The sequence below is a fragment of the Tachysurus vachellii genome, chromosome 5 (genome assembly GCF_030014155.1).
Source record: "Tachysurus vachellii isolate PV-2020 chromosome 5, HZAU_Pvac_v1, whole genome shotgun sequence".
In the NCBI taxonomy this organism is placed as follows: Eukaryota; Metazoa; Chordata; class Actinopteri; order Siluriformes; family Bagridae; genus Tachysurus; species Tachysurus vachellii.
The window spans coordinates 24,391,637-24,413,068 of record NC_083464.1 but is presented as its reverse complement, the minus strand read 5'-3'; the positions used below and the strand labels follow the sequence as shown (position 1 = coordinate 24,413,068).

General features: G+C 39.9%; 1 protein-coding gene across 1 annotated transcript; it reads left to right on the top strand.

Moving 5' to 3' along the window:
• Positions 1-177: 177 nt before the first annotated feature.
• Positions 178-21,294, top strand: si:dkeyp-77h1.4 (G8 domain-containing protein DDB_G0286311). The gene is made up of 9 exons (XM_060870703.1): positions 178-361; positions 7,295-7,347; positions 8,106-8,126; positions 8,230-8,499; positions 9,912-10,208; positions 11,048-11,344; positions 12,366-12,544; positions 13,499-13,600; positions 13,691-21,294. The coding sequence occupies exons 1-9, from the start codon at positions 336-338 to the stop codon at positions 14,582-14,584; spliced, it is 2,139 nt and encodes a 712-aa protein (XP_060726686.1). The 5' UTR covers positions 178-335; the 3' UTR covers positions 14,585-21,294.
• The last annotated feature ends 138 nt before the right edge of the window (positions 21,295-21,432 follow it).

Below are 21,432 nucleotides of genomic sequence, written 5' to 3'. Positions count from 1 at the left end.
ATTGGTAAATATTACTGTTTGTTCATTTATGAGGTAGTAGGCTAAAATTTCTTTCCACGAAATGCACAGTGATGCTATAGGGCGGGAAATCCGGGATCTTCCGACCTTTCCCGAGCTTTTCCGAGAAGACACGACGCATGCCGAACGTCTCGCCAACGTGAGCGCGCGCTCTCGTCGCTCCTCAAGTGGCTTTTCTCGTCGCGGGAGGCGGAGAAAAAAGAGGAGGGGAAAAAAGAGAAGGAAAAGGAGAAGAAGGAGCGAGAATAAAACGATTAGAGCAGAAAAATTACACCGCACCTCACTTATCACGCTCACCGGACACGCACTCTTCATTAATGTGGACCTATTTACTGCAGTCACGGTAAGGAAAGGAGGAGAAAAAACGCATAGCTGTGCGGTACGTGAGGGGTTAAATTTTGCAGGTTTTTTCCCCTTTTGCACTATGGGGTAAATTTTAAGGGCGAGAATTGGGTTATTAGATACCTTTTTTTTGTATATATATATATTTTTTTATATACATATGTTGTTGTTTTTTTGAATGGATAGAGGTTTTCAGATGAGCCAATGAATGAAGCTTAATAACGTAGAGGATTGATGCGGAACGCAGCATCAGCACCAATTCACACCGGTGTGAAGTGCGGCGTTAATAAAGCGACGTTTTTTTGTTCCAACGATGAACTTTTTTTTACAATGCCATTAAACAGATAAACAGTGCTCGTACGCTTTAAACAGGATGACTCCCTTCATGGATGCTCATTGAGTGAGATGTTAATGTCTGGATCTGATCGTATACCCACCAGATCTGATTAATGATGTATGGTTTCTTCTTGCTGTGTCTTGCATTTTTCTCTCACTGTGTAAAAATGTGTAGGAATGAGAAATATTTCTAGGACAAGGAAGAGAAAACACCTCGCCTGCGCAGTTGGAGAGAGGGAGAGAGAGACAGAGAGAGAGAGAGATAGTGAGAGAGATAGACAGAGAGAGCGGGTGAGAGAGACAGAGAGAGAGAGTGAGAGAGACAGAGAGAGAGAGACAGAGAGAGAGATAGTGAGAGAGATAGACAGAGAGAGCGGGTGAGAGAGAGTGAGAGAGACAGAGAGAGAGATAGTGAGAGAGATAGACAGAGAGCGGGTGTGAGAGAGAGAGTGAGAGAGAGAGTGAGAGAGAGATATAGCACTTGACAGCAGATTAGCACTTGGATGTCTGTAAAATTGGATTAGATTGGATTACTTGATATCACAGCTGTGGTGATGTGCATTGCGTTTGTGTTTGTTTCCTATCAGAATCCAATGATATTATCAGTGATCTGATATCATGATATCATGCATAATTTCAAAGCGCGAGGTTGGAATACCTCGATTCATCAGTGCACCCACCTACAGGCTCCGCCCATCGGCTCCACCCACCGGCCTCATTTGCATATTGTGCATAGACTTCTGATCGAACAATATCTGTATTGCAAAAGATGTAACGGGCTGCTCGTGTGTGCTGACGTCAGAGAGTCAATCAAAGCTCTGCAGTGACACCTTCAAGAGAGATTCACTGAGATTTGAATAATCTTCATTGAGATTTGAATAATCCTCTTAATCTGGCCTGCTGTTTTCAGTGTCTTTTGTGTTTCAGAAATGCTGATAGAGCATAGCGCACTGCTGTGTGCGTGTGTGTGTGTGTGTGTGTGTCCTTCTGGGTGGAGGGTGTCACCATGCCTTTAGTATATTATGGGATGTTGAGTGTTACATAAGGGGAAGTCTTACAGGGTGGACAGGTGGAAAAAGAGTTGGGGGAAATAGATTTAGACGGGAGGGATGCAGACAATCACATCAGTGTATGTTTGTGGTCAATTGAGCATGACCATGTAAGTGCCTGTGCATGCTGCGTTTCATGTCTACATACCGGAGTACGATCCAAGAGGATTTGACGTCTGAAAGGCTAAAACAGAATTATATCATGGTATCATATTTCTTAAAGCCACTTTAATGACATTAGCCATTAAGTATGTGTCTGGATATTTTTTTGTGTGTGTAACCTGGAAAAGAGTGGATAAAAAACTGTAAAACGGAAATGAGAGCATCTCTCGTTGCAGCTGCTACCGCGAGCAGTTCTTCATCAGACTGTGGTCAGATGGTTCTTTACAATTTGTCACCTTGTACAGCCATATTCTGGGAAATAACAAATAAGTATTCCCATGTGGTGCTGCAAATATTCCATGAATAGAGAGAGAGAGAGAGAGAGAGAGGGAGGGGGATGAGAAGGAGCATATTGGATGTTATGCTCCTCACATTGTTTAACATCAGCGATGTTTGGACCTAATAAATACCTAAAAAAAGCTAAAATATTACTGCAGTGCATCACTTGGGGAGCATTTGTCTGATTGTATTTTTATTTCTGGGGTTTTTTTTCTGTTTTCTTATTACAAAACCCCTAAAAGCAAGTAATACACGCAATATAAAGCAAACTGCGGTGCAATTTCTGCATTTCTTTTTACACTCTTCTCTCAAATAAGACCCCCTTTTTGTTGTAACAGACTTAACAAATAGATTTGTTGAACACAAATTTTCTAGGATTTTATCTCTTGTACCACAGTTCAACAGACTCCGCCTACAGACGGAGCGTATATCAGAACCTAATACCCAGGTGGAACATTAACCTACCTTCAAAAATGTGCCAGAATAAAACATTAAATAAATTCTACACCTACACCTCAGTGGTCTGGAAGAGAGGTGGTTGAAATTGGATATCCTCGTCTTCATTTTTTTCCACTACTCTGTGACTGGCATAGCAGCTGATTAATTGTAGATAGTTCATGATAATAACCAAGATATGGTCAACTTTACTGACCAAAGTGAATACATACAATAAATGAAACATGTAATGAGAAAAATTTTATGCAGATATGGGCATTTAAACCTGAAGGAATAAATGCTGAGGGTCTATGGACATGTTCCTCAACATGCAGAACAGTTCAAGCTCATTTACAGTTTTAGGTTTGTGTATATGGAGTGTATTCTGTCTTCGATTCAAATTTCAGTTTAGAGTTCTGAAATCCTGAGACTGAGAAAATCAGTAAAAATAGTCTTTTTGTTTAGATGAATGTCTCAGATCTTTTTTTTTTGCCTTTTTTTTTTTGAAAGCCCCATTTACAGTGAAACTGTAACCTTTTGGCAGAGGCAACGTGGTGCAGGACTAAAATATTGTGGTGCTTAGGGGAATTCATGCCAGTCTTCTGTAAAGACAGACTTCTCAAGTGCCCCTGAACAATACGAATTGTTTTTCTCTCCATTTTATGCATCCCTCAGTTTTCAGAGTACTGCATTAACAGTTTGCAGAAAAATGCCCAAATATTTTTTATTTTATTTTATTTGATTTTATTATATTTATTATATTCTTATTCGTCATACAGTATATTAAACACATTAATGAACCCTTGATGATCATTTGAAGACATACGGGTTCACAGCATTGTCACACTTTCAGCATAATCTCTGAGCATTGATTTTTTTTTTGGACTTGGAAGTTGGACTTGAAAAGGGACTGGAAGATATAAGAGATGATATATATCTATATTAATCCCTGAAGCACAGGACTGCAGGAGGAGCCTGAAGAACATTCTTCAGCAGAAGCCACACCATAAACCATTTCTCATAAACCTTTCCATGTATGCTTTAATGGTTTTGCCTTATACATCCCCATCTATCAACTCATTCAACCAATGTAATAAAATCAAGTCAGAGGCAGGCGATACGTCATGTAGCGAAACGGCTTTCCATGTAATGCTTCAGCTGTCAAGCCACACCTGAGTGCTATTTTTGGCATCGAATTCCTGCATTTTTAATCCTTCTCCTCTTTTATCTTTCCTCTGGTCTACTTCGTATAGTTTCTGTATCATTTCACCCTGCTCCTCAATCCTGTTCTAGCTCAGGGGTAATGATTCAATCCATCCATTTTCTGTTATCCTACAGAGGGAACATGGAGCCTATCCCAGGGGACTCAGAGTGCCAACCAATTGCAGTGCACAAACACACACACACACATATGCACACACTACAGACAGTGCCAAACAGCACGTCTTTGGACTGGGGGAAGAAATCTCTTAAGCGTGGGGGAAAATATGAAAACGCAGAGTGCAGGCAGAATCCCAGCCACTGAGGGTGGCAAAGTAAATGTACTAACCACTAAACCATCATACTGATAATTCTGTATGACTAAAAAAGCTAAAATCTACTGGTGAGCCACTGGCGAACCATTAAACAAAATACTTAGCTTCTCATTGTTGAGTTTCTTCACATAAACGTAATTGTGCTGCCAAATGTAATTGTCCAGTGCATCACATTAACCACTCTTCCCAGTTCTTTACCTTGCAATGCTTTTGAAAAACTCCTGAACCAGCAAAGCAGAGAGGACCACAGTGTGGGAAAAACTCCCTGAGACGACATGAGAAAGAAACCCTGAAAAATCATAACTCTTTATAAATCATTACTCTTCCTAGTGCTATAGTGCACTATAAAGTCACACAGGAGTAAGTGGGAATAATATGTTTTTGGGATGTGCATCTTTCATAAAGGAGCATCTACAACACCAGATGGAGGGTGAATCATCTTTTTGAGAAGCTCTATTCTCAAAAATTCTTTGCTTGGACCATGATCCTACTCCATCCTCAGTGGATCATCATGCCTTCCTCAGTAATTCCAGTCTCCCTGTGTATAAGTTTTGATCCCTGTGATTGGTCAATTAAATCTCATACCTCATATCTCCTGACCTCAGCAGTTTGTTCTTTGCCTCACATTCACATGCTTGGCATTTACAGTAGACTCTCGTCTATTCAGTCATCTCTTGTCTTATACCGAGGCTGACATCATAGATGCTCATGTAGGCGCGAAGGACGCTCCGGTTGAATTTTTGGATAATTGTGTAATAAAATGAAAACAAATAGTGACATTTTCTTAAATAGCAAAATCATTAGTATTTGTTCTCTGCCCCTTAAACAGCTTTGCCAAATTTAGCATCTCTTTACCCATTTTTTTCCACAAAACATTCATTCATTCATTCATTCATTCATCTTCTACCGCTTATCCGAACTACCTCGGGTCACGGGGAGCCTGTGCCTATCTCAGGCGTCATTGGGCATCAAGGCAGGATACACCCTGGACGGAGTGCCAACCCATCACAGGGCACACACACTCTCATTCACTCAGGCAATGACACACTACGGACAATTTTCCAGAGATGCCAATCAACCTACCATGCATGTCTTTGGACCGGGGGAGGAAACCGGAGTACCCGGAGGAAACCCCCGAGGCACGGGGAGAACATGCAAACTCCACCCACACAAGGCGGAGGCGGGAATCGAACCCCCAACCCTGGAGGTGTGAGGCGAACGTGCTAACCACTAAGCCACCGTGCCCCCCCTCCACAAAACATGATTAAATAAAATGATTTTCCATTTTCAAACATTCAATATAATTGTAAACTATAGACCAAAGATGCCTGAAGATATTCACCAAATCACAGTCTGAGAGTTAAAGATAGATGTTTTAAAACGGAGGAGAGCTGAATGTGGGTGCTTCAGAGAAATTTCTGGAAATTTGCCTCAGAATATGCAGTCTCAGAATAAACCTACTGTATGTTGTAGATTTTGTGTGTGTGTGTGTTGGAAATATACAAAATGATATATAAACTGATGAAGTTTTTAATTTATGACTATTTTAAATTCAATACAGTACAGAATTATTCTGTATATTTTAAACAAATACTATGTCTAAATACATATTCATAGCTTTTCAGTCCTTTTGCTCATTTAAAAAGTTTACGCATGAAATAGAGAACAAACAAATTAATACCTAGGCAACTTGCACCTAAAATAAATCCATACATACGCTCAGCTAGTGTAATGTTTCCATTTTATGCCAGTCATTTGTGGCAGCAAATAAATGACGCAATTTTGATTCATTTCTATTTTAATCGGCATTTCGGTTTTCTCGGTAGACATCACTGCTCAAAACGGAGCACTTGCAGAAATGCAGCTTTATATTTAGATCCCTAACGAGTCAAAACTCTCTGAGACGACACAAGTAAGAAACCTTGAGAGAAACCCGACACAAACGGGAAGCCAGCTTCTTCTCGTTATATTGCACTACGAAGTCAAACAAGAGTACGTGTGAATAATGTGTTTTGGGACGTGTGCCTTTAGAGTATTCATGTAGGAGCATCCACTTCAGCAGAGGTTGAGTCAGGATGATTGAGTCAGGATCCGGCACCAAAATCACATCAGGAGGAAGGAATGTGTGCTTCGCTCAGCAGAGAGAGAGAAAGAGAGCGAGAGAGAGAGAGAGAGAGAGAGAGAGAATTGTGCTTTAATCAATGCCCTATTGTTAAAAGCTTGCTCCGAGGTATTTGTTATGGCTCAGACTCCTTACCTTTTCCTTTCATTTATCTGCCACACACTCTACATATGATATGATTCATGTCATTTCACATCCCAAAAAAAAAAACAGTATTGTCCTGATAGTGTACAGGGGTTACACTCCTCACCGTATCCTCTTTTTAGACCCTTGAAGATTTTATGACCTCCTTATCAGTGGGTGTGGTTGAAACATCTGAACGATGGGTGTTCACATTTTTTTCGACGTTTTATATATAGTTTAATTGTTAGACAGTTATATTCTATGAATGTTTACAGAGAATACTTTAATAAATAAATAAATGTTACTTTTACATTATCAGTGAGGAATGAACTCTTTACAGTAGTGAAGCTTCAGTCTGCTCTTTAGTGTGGAATCACATACATTACAATTCACACCTTCGATGGATCCAGTGACGTATGTTGATTTGCACACGTTTACACGGTGTAAAACAAAAGCAGTGCTCCCTGCTCCATAGACCAGGAATTTCGAAAGCATTCACCGTCCCTGTTAATATCAAACAGTATTCAAAACAAACTGACAAATCCGTTCTACTTCGTTAATCACAGCGTCTTACACAGAAGGCTGAATCAATAGACCAGCAATAAATGCAGCAGGACCCAGACTGCCATGACTCCACACATTCGGTATTGAGTTCTTTAATCAGCTATAAATCACCTGCGCTGCCCTTAAGCAACCATTACTGCTCTCTAATTACACGAACTGAACAAATTAGCTGTCTGAACCATCGCACAAAGGAAGAGAGAGAACAAACCTTCTCCGGTGTACTTTTATTAACAGGTGTGTTAAGTGAATCGGGTGTCATCGCAGGATACTAATGCGTCTGTTCTCTTTGCACGATTATGATGAAATTGCACATTTGTCCTTGTGCGCAGATCCATCATGGAGAGCCTGAGAGTCTTGGGCTTCAGCATGCTGCTGTGTGTGGGTAAGATATACAGGTTTATTGTTTATGATAGCATCTTTTATCCATATCAATAAAAGGTTTGGCTGTGCTGGACTGAATATATATTTTTAATCATCTTCAATATATAATAGTTTATAGTTAAAATGTGAGAGATTTAAACAGCAGCTGACGACATTGAGCACATTTTACTTTGAATGAAATTGATTTAAACAGTAAATTTTGTGGATTTTTACAAATCACCACCAACAACAACAAAAAAAAAACATTCGTTCCTCTGTAAACAGAGATGAGCAGAATGATTGATTTCAGATTTTCAAGCAGTTTCAAAATACAAAAGCATGCTTTACGCTAGATTATAGGGTGTTCTACATGGTCTCAGTCATTAAAAACCACGAAACATGATATCTCAGACATCAGAATCCTCCAAACCAACAAACGCTTTTTCATTTAGAACTGAGGAGAAGCAGTGAACATGTGAACACGAACAAGTGCTCAACATATCCTGAAGCCGGCTGAGAAAATGGCAGGACGTGCAAAGATTTCTCTCAAATCCTGTTATTGTATACAAAATATTTTTTATTTGTTAAACACTTGATTTATATTCAATATGTAATAGTACTAATGTCTTCATTGTTATTTTAAATAGAGAAGTAAAAAAAAAATGAAGAAGTGAGCATGTGTTCAAACATTTGATTGATAATTGATAATGTAATTAATTGATTGATTGGATTGACGAGTCAGATTTGAGTATTAACTAAGCCATTTATTTTGCCTTTCAGCTTTCTCTGAGACTCAGAATGGTAAGCTTTCTGACATAATAAATGTTTCATTATCAATCGTAAGCCAAACCACTACAATCCTCAGTGTAATCCATCAACCTCAATGTGCTTCGATCTTCTTCAGTGAAAGACCAGCTGGTGTTCCTGGGCGAGGATTATCACATCTTGTTGCCAGCAGGCGGCGCTATAGTGACCTTCAAGCCCAGGCTCGGTCCAGAAGGCCGGGAGATGGAGATGATCAAGGACGGGGAAATTGTAAACCAGCGGGTCAAACTGAACGATGCTCGGACTCACCTGATTCTGGAGAACGTCGGAGAGAGCGACGAGGGAGTGTACATCATCCAATCTGAGCAAAACAATCAGGACATCAAGTGGCTCAATCTCATCGTCAGAGGTCTGTCTGATCCATCCACTTTGATTTTACGGCACTATGTTTTTTTGTGGAAAATAAATTTCTAAAAACATCCAGTATAGCTATTAATACCTAACAGTAGTAGAAGTATATTTAATTATGGATGGAACACGATAGGAACGAAAATGAACTTTTTAATGTATTTGTTTCATAAAAAAAGTACATGTTGTATTGTGATTTGGATTTTCGAACATTATATTAAAAAAAATGAAATGTTACAGAAACATGTTTGTTTCAGTAAAGAAAGGAATGGTATTAGATAATCGACAACATCAAAACAAGTGTATCAATCAGAGGGTGTGTCTCAATCCACTCCCTCGATCCCTAACATAGTGAATCAGTATATTGTATAAATGAGTTCAGGCATTCATCAGGACTCAGGTGACGTGACTACGTACTCAAATTGCATATACAGTCTGAACTTTGTTCGCTTGCGAGTCTGAACTTTGTTTGATGAATATGAGGACGTAGTCATGTCACCTGAGTCCTGACCAGTGCCTGAACTCATTTACACAATATACTGATTTACTACCTAGGGATCAAGGGAGTGTATATTTATGTGAGAGCCACAAGAACGAGCCACAACAAGCTGTTTACATTTGTCTTGTAGACTTGTTTGTCCGTTTATTTTTTTTGAGCTGAGGTGCTTTGGAGAATGTGTGACATCATTTCCAGTAAGGGAACATAGTCAGCATCAATGCTCCCTGGTTTCTATGGTCCATTGTGGGTATTTTTAGGTAGCGAAAGGATTTTGCGTTAGAGACCGACAGCTCTTAAATTGGCTGACACACTGATCAGCGCCAAGAGATCTGTTAGAGACCCACCCAAAATCTCCAGAAGAACTGTGGAAGATTCTAGGAGTATCCTGGAAAAGCTGACCATGTGATTTGTGTATAAAACTACACAAAGTGTACCTGAGACCTCTGATGACATTTTTTTAAAAAGCAAAGGATTGTCACATCAAATATTGTCTTTGTTCATTTTATTACTGTTTGCTTTCTTTATAGTTATTCATTTACAGCCTTTCTTTATTTAGACCTTTGCACAGTCCTGTATTTTTATAAGAGAAAGTCTTTTAGTAAAATTTTCAAATGGATTTATTTTTTTATCCAAACATAAGTGTAGCATAAAAGTATTTTGTAACATCCACAAATTGTAGCCAGTGTATGTACAGTGCTGTAGTCACCCAGAAACACATGAAGCACGAGCCGTGAATAGTTCTCATTATTACAGGGTGCATGGAGTTAACAACATGGAGGGTGTAATGATGCAGAAGCTAATTGCATCTCTGTCAAACCACCCTTGGTGCTTTCCGTTTTTTCGTTTTTCTCTCCCCACATCTCTCTGCCTCTCATTCTCACCCTCTCCTTAAAAAATCTCTTCACTCCCATCAGATTGCACAATGGAATCGAGTGTGATATACGGAGGCGAGTTCCACGTTTCGTTGGTCGACGTCACTACCCCGATAAGCGTGGGCTTCCGTCCCATCGCCGTGGAGGCCAATCAGACCTCTTTGCCTGCGACAGAGCTACTGAAGCTCGATGGAAGTTTGAAGGAGAGTTATGAGGGCCGCATCTTCAGTAACGAGCAGCGGCTTGTCCTGAAAGCCGTAACCGGGGCTGATGAAGGCAGCTACACCATCTCTGACTCCATTGACAAAGTGAGCAAGAAGATCTGCCTTAATGTGAAAGGTAAGGAAAAGAGAACGATGGAATAGGGCAATCCTGTGCTTTGTATTATGTCCTGGAATTAATATAGTTTGGATTGGATTGTGCCAAAAAAGGACTACTGTCTTGATCAATAACATAAATACAAGTGATGAGGGGTACACATGAGGGGTTTTCTGTGTTGCAAGGCTCACAGGTAGAATTGAACTCAACACACTGCACTTTTGAGCTGGAATAGTTCTTGCACATGTGGTTAATGCAGCTTGGCTTTTTTTTCACACACACTTAATGTGTGTAATAGGTTCCTTGGCTGACTTTATCCTTGGCATTGAAGTACCCATTATAATGGGCATAATGTTTATATAACTTGAATCAGTTCAGTTTCATATTGCTTTTGTCTTTTTAGAGGGTAAATCAGAGACAGAGAAGGGGTGGGGGTTACGTAGGAATCCGAGAATCGAAGGTAGGACCAATGTGGAAATGGCAGAAGATGCGACACACGGGACTTGGGCAGGATTTAAAGATGGGAACAGAGGCATGAGATCTGCATCCATTTGAAGAAGGAGGAACAGAATGCATGACCGCAGTTAGATATTGAACAATGTAGTGAACTGCTTAGAATTACTCCTATCCTCACTGCACTATCAGTCTAATAAAATATTCATGCTCTCTCTTTCTTTCCTCCACTGACTTCATTCCCACTCTCGTATGCTTTGTTCACCAAACTCTCCTGCTTCTCTTCTCCAGTGGCCTGCTTTTTGTAACAATTTAAGAATGATAATGAAATGTTAGGTCTTTCTTTCTTTCTTTCTTTCTTTCTTTCTTTCTTTCTTTCTTTCTTTCTTTCTTCTCTGTCATTGCAGAGCAGGAAAACTTTGTCACAGTGCCATATGGGGGCAAGTTTAAGCTGAATCTGCACATGAACAGCTCCTCTGCCCGTCTGATCTACTCATCCGACTCCAATGGCTCTAACAACTTCAGCTGGGTGATTATGGAGAAAGGCGAGCTGAACCTGCCTCCTGAGCGCAACATGGAGGGCCGGTTCTCTATGGAGGACTCTGTGTGTATCCTGGAGCAGGTGACGCCCAGTGACTCAGGACTGTACCAGGTCACTGATCTACAGGGCTTCTCCGTGTCCAAAATCCACTTGGGGGTGGGACGTAAGGAAACAAGAGCACTTCATCTTCCTTTAATTACATGAAATGTTGTTTTATATAGACAATACTACTGTACATGGCTAAATGTTTGTGGATGCTTGAACACCAGACCTATATACTTGTTGAGGTGAGTGGCAGCAGTTTTTGGAAGAACCAGTTCATCCAATATTATGGGATTTTTCCGCTTGAGAAATGAACACTGCAATATTTGGTTGGAGCTTGCAATTTTTCAAAATTACCACAGATATTCTGCAGATTTGGGCCAAGACTCATCCAGTGATATCATCACAACATACACTCAGCAAAAGCCCTCTTTCATTTCAGTCCATCAAAGATAAGCACAGATATCAGAGTACGAGTATGTACATAGAGAGTACACATATGTGTCACTGGTAGGAGTTTAAAAGAATCCTGTGCATGCCAATTCAAGTAGTTTTTGGGAAAAAAAACAAAAAATGCTTTGCAAGTTGCATTAGACATTACAGCATGTTTGGATCGCAAAAAAACAATCACAAAAAAACAGTGAAATCCTGGAGTAACTGAAGTACAACATAGTTTGGTGGTCAGGCGTCAACATTCTTTTGGCCAGCTAGTGTAAAGTATTAATACATGGTCATATGTATTATCTGTACATCTCATATATTGTCTGATGTTTACATCCAGGCATCAACAAATATAGCAAGATGTAAATGAGGTTTTTCTTGTTTGTATATAATAATAGTAGTACTGAATTACTATAAATAATAATATGGCGTTAAAAGAATAAACCAACATAAAGGCCACAGATCTGGCTATAGGAGAAAAACAAGCCATTGTAAAGCTGAAAAACAGAGGGACAATCTAACGGAGCGGCTGCACAATGATAAATAAATGACAATAAAGCAATTTGGAATGTCCTGAAAGAAGAAACTAATAAAAGTAAAAACATTTTATTTCTGTTACTAATGAAACATTTCTCTCTCTCTCTCTCTCTCTTTCTCTCTCTCTCTCTCTCTCTCTCTCTCTCTCTCTCTCTCTCTCTCAGCATATACGCTGCCTAAAGTATTTGTAGCCGTGATTTCACTTGTGGCTTTGCTGGTGGTGCTGCTGTTGGTGTGTTTGGTGTCATGTTTGGTGAAGGTGCGCAGAAGGGCAGCAAAAGCCCGGGCCATTGAGAAGATTGCAAAAAATGCAGGCAAAGAAGAAGGATCCGCCTTTAGACAGGTAACAAAACTACTGGACACCAAACATTAAACATTCAAACGCCCCTTTGCAACCCTAATAACCACCACTGTGGAGTGTGACATGAAGAAATTCAATGCTGAAACGAAACTCCAACACAGGTGCAAATTCCATTTTTTTGCCTCTGGTAAAAAGAGTCATTTTATTTGTTAATTGTACATTGTGGTGAGACTCTGTAAACTCACTAAAATCACAGAACAATTCAAGAACAGAGACCATTTTCTCCAGTAGCACAATGTAGGAATGTTAAATGAAGCATGACTCAGCAATATTGACCCACCAATGAGTCACTGCTTTTTCCCACCCACTATGAGTCATCATTGGTGATTCCCAACACCTAGCTAGTTTCTGGATGGTGGGTCAGCCCAGGATGGTGATCTGATTCCTCATGTATCACACATCTTTTCAAACTGCTTCTCATGCTATGTCACAGCCGAACACTTAAAAGAAAGCGTTAACTGCTTTATTCCACATACATGATCATACTTGGCCATTCTGGAGTCAAACAATTCTTAACAGCAAATGCACAAACAAATCAAACTAGACTTCCCCTTCCAACACTTAAATATTGTTTTGGTTTTATTGGACACGCACTACAGTTAATAGTCGACATCAGTTACCTACTTTCTGAATCTCAAGGCTCATGCTCTCATGGTAAGTTCATTGATTATGTGATTGTTGTGTGAACCGCATACTGATTTTCCTTTAATGAATGCAAGTTGCATAAACAAAAGTTTTGAATCGTTTCTAATTAATTATTATTATTTTTTTTTTACTTTAATTGAAATCAATTACCAATAAAACATAAGAGCACTCACTTGCATTTAGCTAAGAGAAAATCGTCCCACTTTACCATATGGCCAGAAAATGCAAGTTTTACACACACTGACCATTAAATTGTATCTGTAATGACACAACGCCCATGTGTGTTTGCAGGTAGTGAAGGAAGCTTGCTCCCGTCAGACTGACGAGGCTCCTGCCCTCTCACAAAAGGAAGATATTACAGAGAAATCCCAGAGCACTGAAATCAGCATTAAGGTTTGTACCATAAAGATTAAGCCAAGAAATATTTCTGATTATATGTACATTATTTTTATGTGCATATGGATCATTATGTAAATTTTTTAGGGTCTGGAAGTTTCTGCTAAGGATACAAGTATCCACGATAAGAACCTGGAGACCAGCGACTCAGGAGTAGGCTTCACCACTGCTGGCCTCCCACTGGACAGTGATACTGAGGCGCCAACAGTACCCCTTACGGAATCTGACATTCTGAGCTCCTCTGTTGCTACTGATGCCAAACCTACTGCAAAGCAAGAGTCCAAACTCACTGTGTCTTCACCTCCCAAGCCAGCAACCACCCCTGATGCTAAGCCAGCACCGTCTCCCGACCCCAAACTCTCTGTTACACCAACGACAGAAACAAAAATGGCCATCTCACCCACTCCTGAGTCCAAACCGAGCTTGAGTCCATCTCCAGACCCTAAGCCCGCAGTGACACCCGAGTTGAAAACAGCAGTTAGCCCTACTTCTAAAGCCACAGTCAAACCAACTTCCACTCCTGAAGTCAAACTAACCCCAAGTCCTGGATCATCAAAGGTGGTAACACCAACTCCTGACTCCGAACCAGCCGCAGCTTCAACTAAAACGGCAGTGTCCCCAGCTTCTGATCTTAAGCCAACCAAACCTGACTCCACACCATCTGCCCTGAGTCCATCAGCAGCACCTACGTTTGAAGCCCCTGATAAAAAGCTTGGCCCCTCTCCATCACCAGAACCCAAACTGGCTCTCTCACCAACCCCTGATGCAAAACCCACCACCAATGGTACCCTTGAGCCCACCCCAGATATAGGATCTTCTGACGCAAGTGAAATCCCTGCAAAAACCCCAGAGACTGAGAAAAGCTCTGTCAAAGCTCCTGAGTTAATCTCGACCGATGATCCAGCTCCAGAGGCCAGCAAGCAAGACTCCAACAGCGACGGTGCTCCTGCATCAGTTGTAGCGGAAACATCTTCCACCTGAGGTCCAAACCACTGCCTGATTACTGCTCCCTCTTCACGTCTTTTAACACCGCTGACAATCGAGATCTAACAACAAGCAAAGACTCTTATTATGAAGGAGGGCAACTTTAGTCTACTAAACCTCACACTTTACGCATAACTAACGTCCACTGTATATTTAACCTGAATGAATTCCTAGTTAATCACTTTGTAAAACCGTTCCATAGACACAGAGACGTACCACTACAGGAACCACTACAGGTATTCCATAGACTGTTTATTTAATGCAAGCCAAGAAAGGCTGCCCCTTACATGCAAACAAGATGTACAGATGCAACATCCTCATGATACCTAAATATGATTCCACTGCATGCAAAAAAATAATAATAATCAAGAGAATGAACTAACTTCAATTAATCTTTGATGTATCTGGAGATTGTGGTAGTGAACTGGGTGACTGTGACCATAGACCCCAAAAGAACACTCGTCTGTTTCTTCTTCTTCATCATCTTCTTCATACCCCAGAGACATTGGCTCCATAAGTTTCTTTTCAAGCATTAACAAATAACATCCACATCGGTAGGAATATCAACATCAGTGCAAATTAGAAAGATAATCATTGAAGGTTAAAAGGTATACTGATCTAAACATGTTTTTCTTAAACATGTTTGAGAAAAGTTTACTTGGACTTTGGACTTGACACAGAACAACTAACTTAACAAAACCCACAACATTAACCCGGAACATTCTGATGGACCTATTGTTGGAGTCATTCCACTGAAACCTAAAAACAAAAAAAAATCCAGGCCACATTACAAACTCTAAACACCATTTCACTGGATCTTCTCTCCCAACGTCTAGACACAAAGCAGAGCTTTTCACGGGACTGACTTTAAAAAGGTAATCAAAAAAAAAAAAAAAACAAACAAAAAAAAACTCTAACATCATAACATTCCCTCCTTTGGAGTAATTTCTAGTGTTAGATAATTTCAATAATATAGGCAAAAAAATATATTTAGATTTAGATCTATCTGGCATGAGTCTGTTACAGTATGTGTTTATGGCTGCCTATTCTTACTAGTTTTGAATTGTGTAATGTTTTATGAGGAACTGCAAGAATGCTCTTGATTGGGTCCCAAATACTTGTAGATTTCGAGGAAGGGCAGTTACAACAAGGTTTAGGTACTGAGCGTAATCTTGGACGTAAATTGGTGCTTTTAATCCAGGAATTTTAGGAACAATTGATTGGTTGATTGATTCATTGATTGATTGATTTCCAAAAAGTTTACCATCAGCTGTCAGAATCCGTTTACAGATTTTCGGGTGCCTCTTGTGGAATATGAACACGACTGCCCTTTTGCTATTGCACCAGTAGTGTAGGAAAGGAAGCAGTTCACCGGGTATGATTTTTTTCAAATATTTGGTAATACGGTGTTGAGTGTTGCTCGTTTACATGGTGTAACTACAGAAGGTCAGATTTTAGTACCGGGCAGATTTCTTTTAACGCAGAGGATTTTGCCAATGCCTCTACCTCGTATCACACATAGAGACACTAAGAAGGCTCACTTTACCGTAGTAAAAAGGTCTGATCTGAGTTTCCGATTAAAGCACAACACTTGATCTCGATCTGAGGCTTTACTACAATTTTGAAACCGCGAAATCTTCCCTCCTTGACCTTTGAGAATGGCCTTGTTCTTTATACGTACGCCTTTTACACTCGTATGAGTATTATGAATCGAGATTTTAAAGCCATGATGTCTTGTAATGTAATAAGACACAGCACATAACAGGAGCATGTATGTAAGTTACTTGCATTACCCACTCTAGATACAGTAATTAGACACCTTGAGCTTATAAGTTTCTATCTGACTACCTTTTTTTAATCTCTGAATATATGGTATGAGAAATCTTGCTCAGTATCTTTAAAAAAAAACTAAAGAATCAGATAGAATTTTATAACTCTAAAGTCTCAATTCTTAAATGGCTTCGTAATATTATTTATGATCCATAATTCGTAGCTGTAGCATTAACAGGGGGAATATTAGCTACCAATATTACCAATATTAGCAAATAAGTTTTCAGTCACTTTCACTTTTCTCTCTCTCTCTCTCTCTCTCTCTCTCTCTAACCTAAGTGCTATAGGCTATGAGCCGTTTTTCTCCCCAAACAGCTGGTCTGTCATTTCGAGATCGATTTAAGCAATACTTAAGTGCAAAGCCTATGCATGTGTGCGCACATCAGTCATATGAAGGCAAGAGCTCCAGAAAACGAGTTATGCAAGGCAATGACAAAGGATATGTTTTTTTTTTTTTTTTTGTGATGTCTTCACAAAAAAAAAGTACACTTATTAATTGGTGAATTGCACATCTAGTATATAAGCATGCTCTTACATTGTCCATAGTAATATTTTATTTAGGCCTGTAAATCGAATCGGATCCAGAATGCATTTCACTGCATTTTGTATAATTCATCAAGAGATCAGAAACGCTATATAATGAAAAATAAATAAGGTTAAGAATGAACAATAACAGTACATACACGAAGATGTTCGGTTATATGGCATGAATCCACTCGGGAACTCAGTGAATTATTGTAGGTTTAATTAAAGCTTCTTACACAACTTCACAACTTAATCACCACTCATCAAAAAAAAAAAAAGAAAAGTGGAAAAAAAAATCCCCAGTAAGTATCTTCTGTACACTAAAGTGATTCTCTACAGCATGGTAGTTCTAGTACAATGGAGTGCATCAGGGTCTACAGAGTGACAGGAAAAGGGCAGGCATGCGTAATCGCTGTTGCCTTTGCACCAGATGAAGGTTAAGTGCCTTGCTCAGGGGCACAACCACATTCAAACAAAGCAGAACGGGGCGGATCGCGTCTGGACCGTTCTCACAGACACCAGCTCTTAAAACTTTGTATGATTTCGCTGCAATCCGTTCACTACCCTGTAAACTCTTCAACCTGTCACACGCTTCACTGCGACGCAAAGACACCTGGACACCACTGACGAACGCAACGCTAGTTTAAACAATTATCTAACCTCTAGAAGAATAGTAGTCATTGTATCTAAGTGTGTTTGTTAAAAAAAAGGTAAAGGTAAAGCATGAACTCAGTGCAATCATTTTATGAAGAAGTGATAACATGCATCCCTTTTGTAAAAAAAAATACAAAACAAAAAAAAAAAAATATGTGCTGTTTTGTTTAATATTTAGTGTACACCTAAAAAAAACAGGGCGGTGCAAAGAGTTTTTTTCTCCACACATATTTGTAGTGTGTGCGCAGTATGCGTGTGTATTCCGTGTTTGGTACTTATATGTATTTACTATCAGCACCATGAGTATGCATTAAATGGGTGAGTGTGTGTGCAGGGTCTGTGTTTATATTAAGGCTACACTGGAGAAACGATGGATCGTGAACGCTGCTAATTGCAGGCATTTCCTGAAGAATTTCATAAGGAAAGCAGCCCAAGTTTTAAAGGGGTGGTAAAACACGATTTCACTTTTCTAACTTTAGCTAGTGTGTAATGTTCCTGTTTGAGCATAAACAACATCTGCAAAGTTACAACGTTCAAAGGTTTAAGCAAAGGGAGATATCTGCTTTTAAAGAAATCCATTTCTAAGGTCTACGGCAGGGGGCACGGTGGTTAGTGGTTAGCACGTTCGCCTCACACCTCCAAGGTTGGGGGTTCGATTCCCGCCTCTGCCTTGTGTGTGGAGTTTGCATGTTTCCCCCGTGCCTCGGGGGTTTCCTCCGGGTACTCCGGTTTCCTCCCCCAATCCAAAGACATGCATGGTAGGTTGATTGGCATCTCTGGAAAATTGTCCGTAGTGTGTGAGTGAATGAGAGTGTGTGCGCCCTGCGATGGGTTGGCACTCCGTCCAGGGTGTATCCTGCCTTGATGCCCGATGACGCCTGAGATAGGCACAGGCTCCCCGTGACCTGAGGTAGTGAGTGAGTGAGGACTACAGCAAACGGCCGGTAAGGACTACACGACATTCCTCCAGGGTTGCTGACGTCACTAAGCCCAATATTTACATAAACCCCTCCTCCGTGAATATTAAATAAGGGGGGCGTGTCCATTTTATATTGCTGTGGAGCAGAGTTGTGGTATAGTTAGTAGGCTGGAGTGTCGTTGCCGCGATGCCGACGAAACGCTGTTATTTTCATCCGGATTGCAGGTCCACTTTGTTCAGCCTTCCTAGGGACGGGGAAGTTAGGGATCAATGGTTAAAATTTATTTATAACTCGGTCCCTCATAATTGGTATGGTTTTATTGACTACTGGTAAAGGTAAGGGGCGTGACGTTTCCGAAAAACGTGCACTAGGCGGTTAGCGGATCACAACACACTGGGCCAGCTAACCAATCTAAGCCCATTGCTATTTTTGAGGGACTGGCTTCATAGAACCCGGAAGCCATCAGACCGTTTTACAAGGAGGGACAGAGCTGTGTAGAATAAAGGGAAAATATATGAAAAATAATGCAATTTAAAAAAAAAACAAAAACGAAGCATGAACACATGTTACAGTGCACCACACAAACACAATCAAGCCTTCAAAAAAACGTGTTTTACCACCTCTTTAACATCCCGCTGCCCGACTCTCTCTCTCTCTCTCTCTCTCTCTCACACACACACACACACACACACACACACACACATACATTTACAGCATTTGGCAGACGCCCTTATCCAGAGCGACGTACATAAGTGCTTAAATCTCTAACATTGAATACATTAATGCTGGCTCACTAAGTTACATACTTAAGATACCATGAGTTTAAAACATTTGTTCAAAGTTACAATGAAAAAGTGTCAAAGGTTTTTTTTTAAATGCAAAAGATAAGGAAAAAAGTGCTAGTTGAAGTGTTTCTCTCTCTCTCTCTCACACACACACACACACACACACACACACAGAGACTCAAAAACTTACTTGTGATCTAATTGTTTGGCTCTGACATCTGGAGTGACAGGTTGTGATGTGATTTGAGGTGAAATGACGGCACAGATGCTGATGTTTGATCCGTGACGTGTTTGATTATAGATTTTAGAAGCTGGAGAGATTTTTATTTGCTCTTCAGAGACTCAGCAGGCCATTTGCTGAAGCATTTCATTTTAGAAACTTGAACTAAAAGTAAAATAGCTTGAAGATAAGAGACTCTTGATGGGAAAAGAAAGGTTGAGGCATCTGGTCTGGATTGACATTATGAACTATTTCACAGTCATGGTGGATTTAAGGTTTTGAGGATGACTAATCAGTGTGTGTTTCTTTGATTGTTTGTTTGTTGTTGTTTTTTTTTAATTGAAAATGAAAAAAAAAACAAGTTTAGCTCACACTAAAATGAAGTAAAGACACATTTTACTTGCTTTAACTCGTTCATCGCACAAAATCTGGAAAATTAAATATTCACCAAATTGACCCGGAAATACAAGTAGGCTTTTTGACATGTTATTCTCTCGAAATTTAATCTGTTTTAATGTGATAAAAATGACATCAACATACAGTGCTGGGCAAAAAGACTTAATGAAGGAAAATACTGTAAAAAAAAAAGGATAATTGAATTAAACCTTTCTACATAAAATGTATAGAGATATAAAGAGCAATAAACGGTAATAAACTGAACACACTTTGAACCTTTTCTTAAAATTGTCAGTAGTCTCAGATTCAAAGTTTATATAATACTTCTGGAGATTTCTTTGACTGTTCTGCTTGCTTCGTCGTTGTTGTCTGTCCTTCTTTATCAATATACAAATCTTGTTTCTATAATAAGTGATGTTTGGAAAAATATGTAACGTAACAGAATTTGTGCTTAAATTTAAAAAAAAAAAAAAAAAGGTGTGCGGTTGCCAAAACTTTAGCACAGCACTGTGTGTAGGTCTACATCTCTGGTGTTTAAATTATCTTTAAATTGCAGCCCCGGGAATAAAATCTTGCTGATGAATCCTTTTTCTCTTTATCCATGTCGTTCTGAAGTATCGTTACACTCTTGTATTTTTTTAATAAGGCGTGCTGTGAGTCATATCAGCAGAACAACAGGCATCAAACCTTAATCTAACTCGCTTCTTGCTGTGTCTCATGGATCGCTGGTATGGATTATAATGCATCTGAAACAAAGAAAAGCAAGCAAACGAGATCATTCGAGAGCTTCTTGTAATATTTATTGTGTTAAAGCAAGAAACTTGTTTGGGTGCAATGAATATTTTATGATGTTGAAACGGAAAACAAATCAACGCAGCACACACAGACGAGGATTCTTAAGCCGAGGTTCTACCGACTTTACACCCTGTTTTATTTCCCTTATCAGATGTCTCAGAATACAGTCAAACTCTTAGGATTATTTCTCATCAATCCCTTAAGCGTGCTCTAGCTGTATGGATGCTCAGAACCTATGACTCATTTGTGTGTGTGAGAGTGAGTGAGTGAGTGTGTGTGTGGTAAAAGCTTAGAAGACAGAGCATAAGAATGAGCACTCAGACTTACACAGGACAGTGAGGTTGTTAGCACTGGGCAGTTACAAAAGGCAACCTACAGAGTGTGTGTGTGTGTTTGCTCTAGTCGGCGTCCTGCAGGACAACACGCAGTTCCACTTGCCTCCGTCTCGTGTCCGTCACACGGCCCAGGTTCTCTTCGATGACCTATTTCCAGTCTGTCCATCTCTGTAGCTCCGTTTTGCACAGACACATATGCACACGTTTTGTGATGGAACATGACATTTGTTATGTTATAATAAAAAGCAAGGTCTAAAAAACTTTGTTTTCCTTGCACCTCTTTTTGTACCTCTTTTTAAAAATATTACTTTGAAACAATGGCAGTTATACTGCAAGACAGTACACACACACACACACACACACACACACTTTTGTTCTACATTTG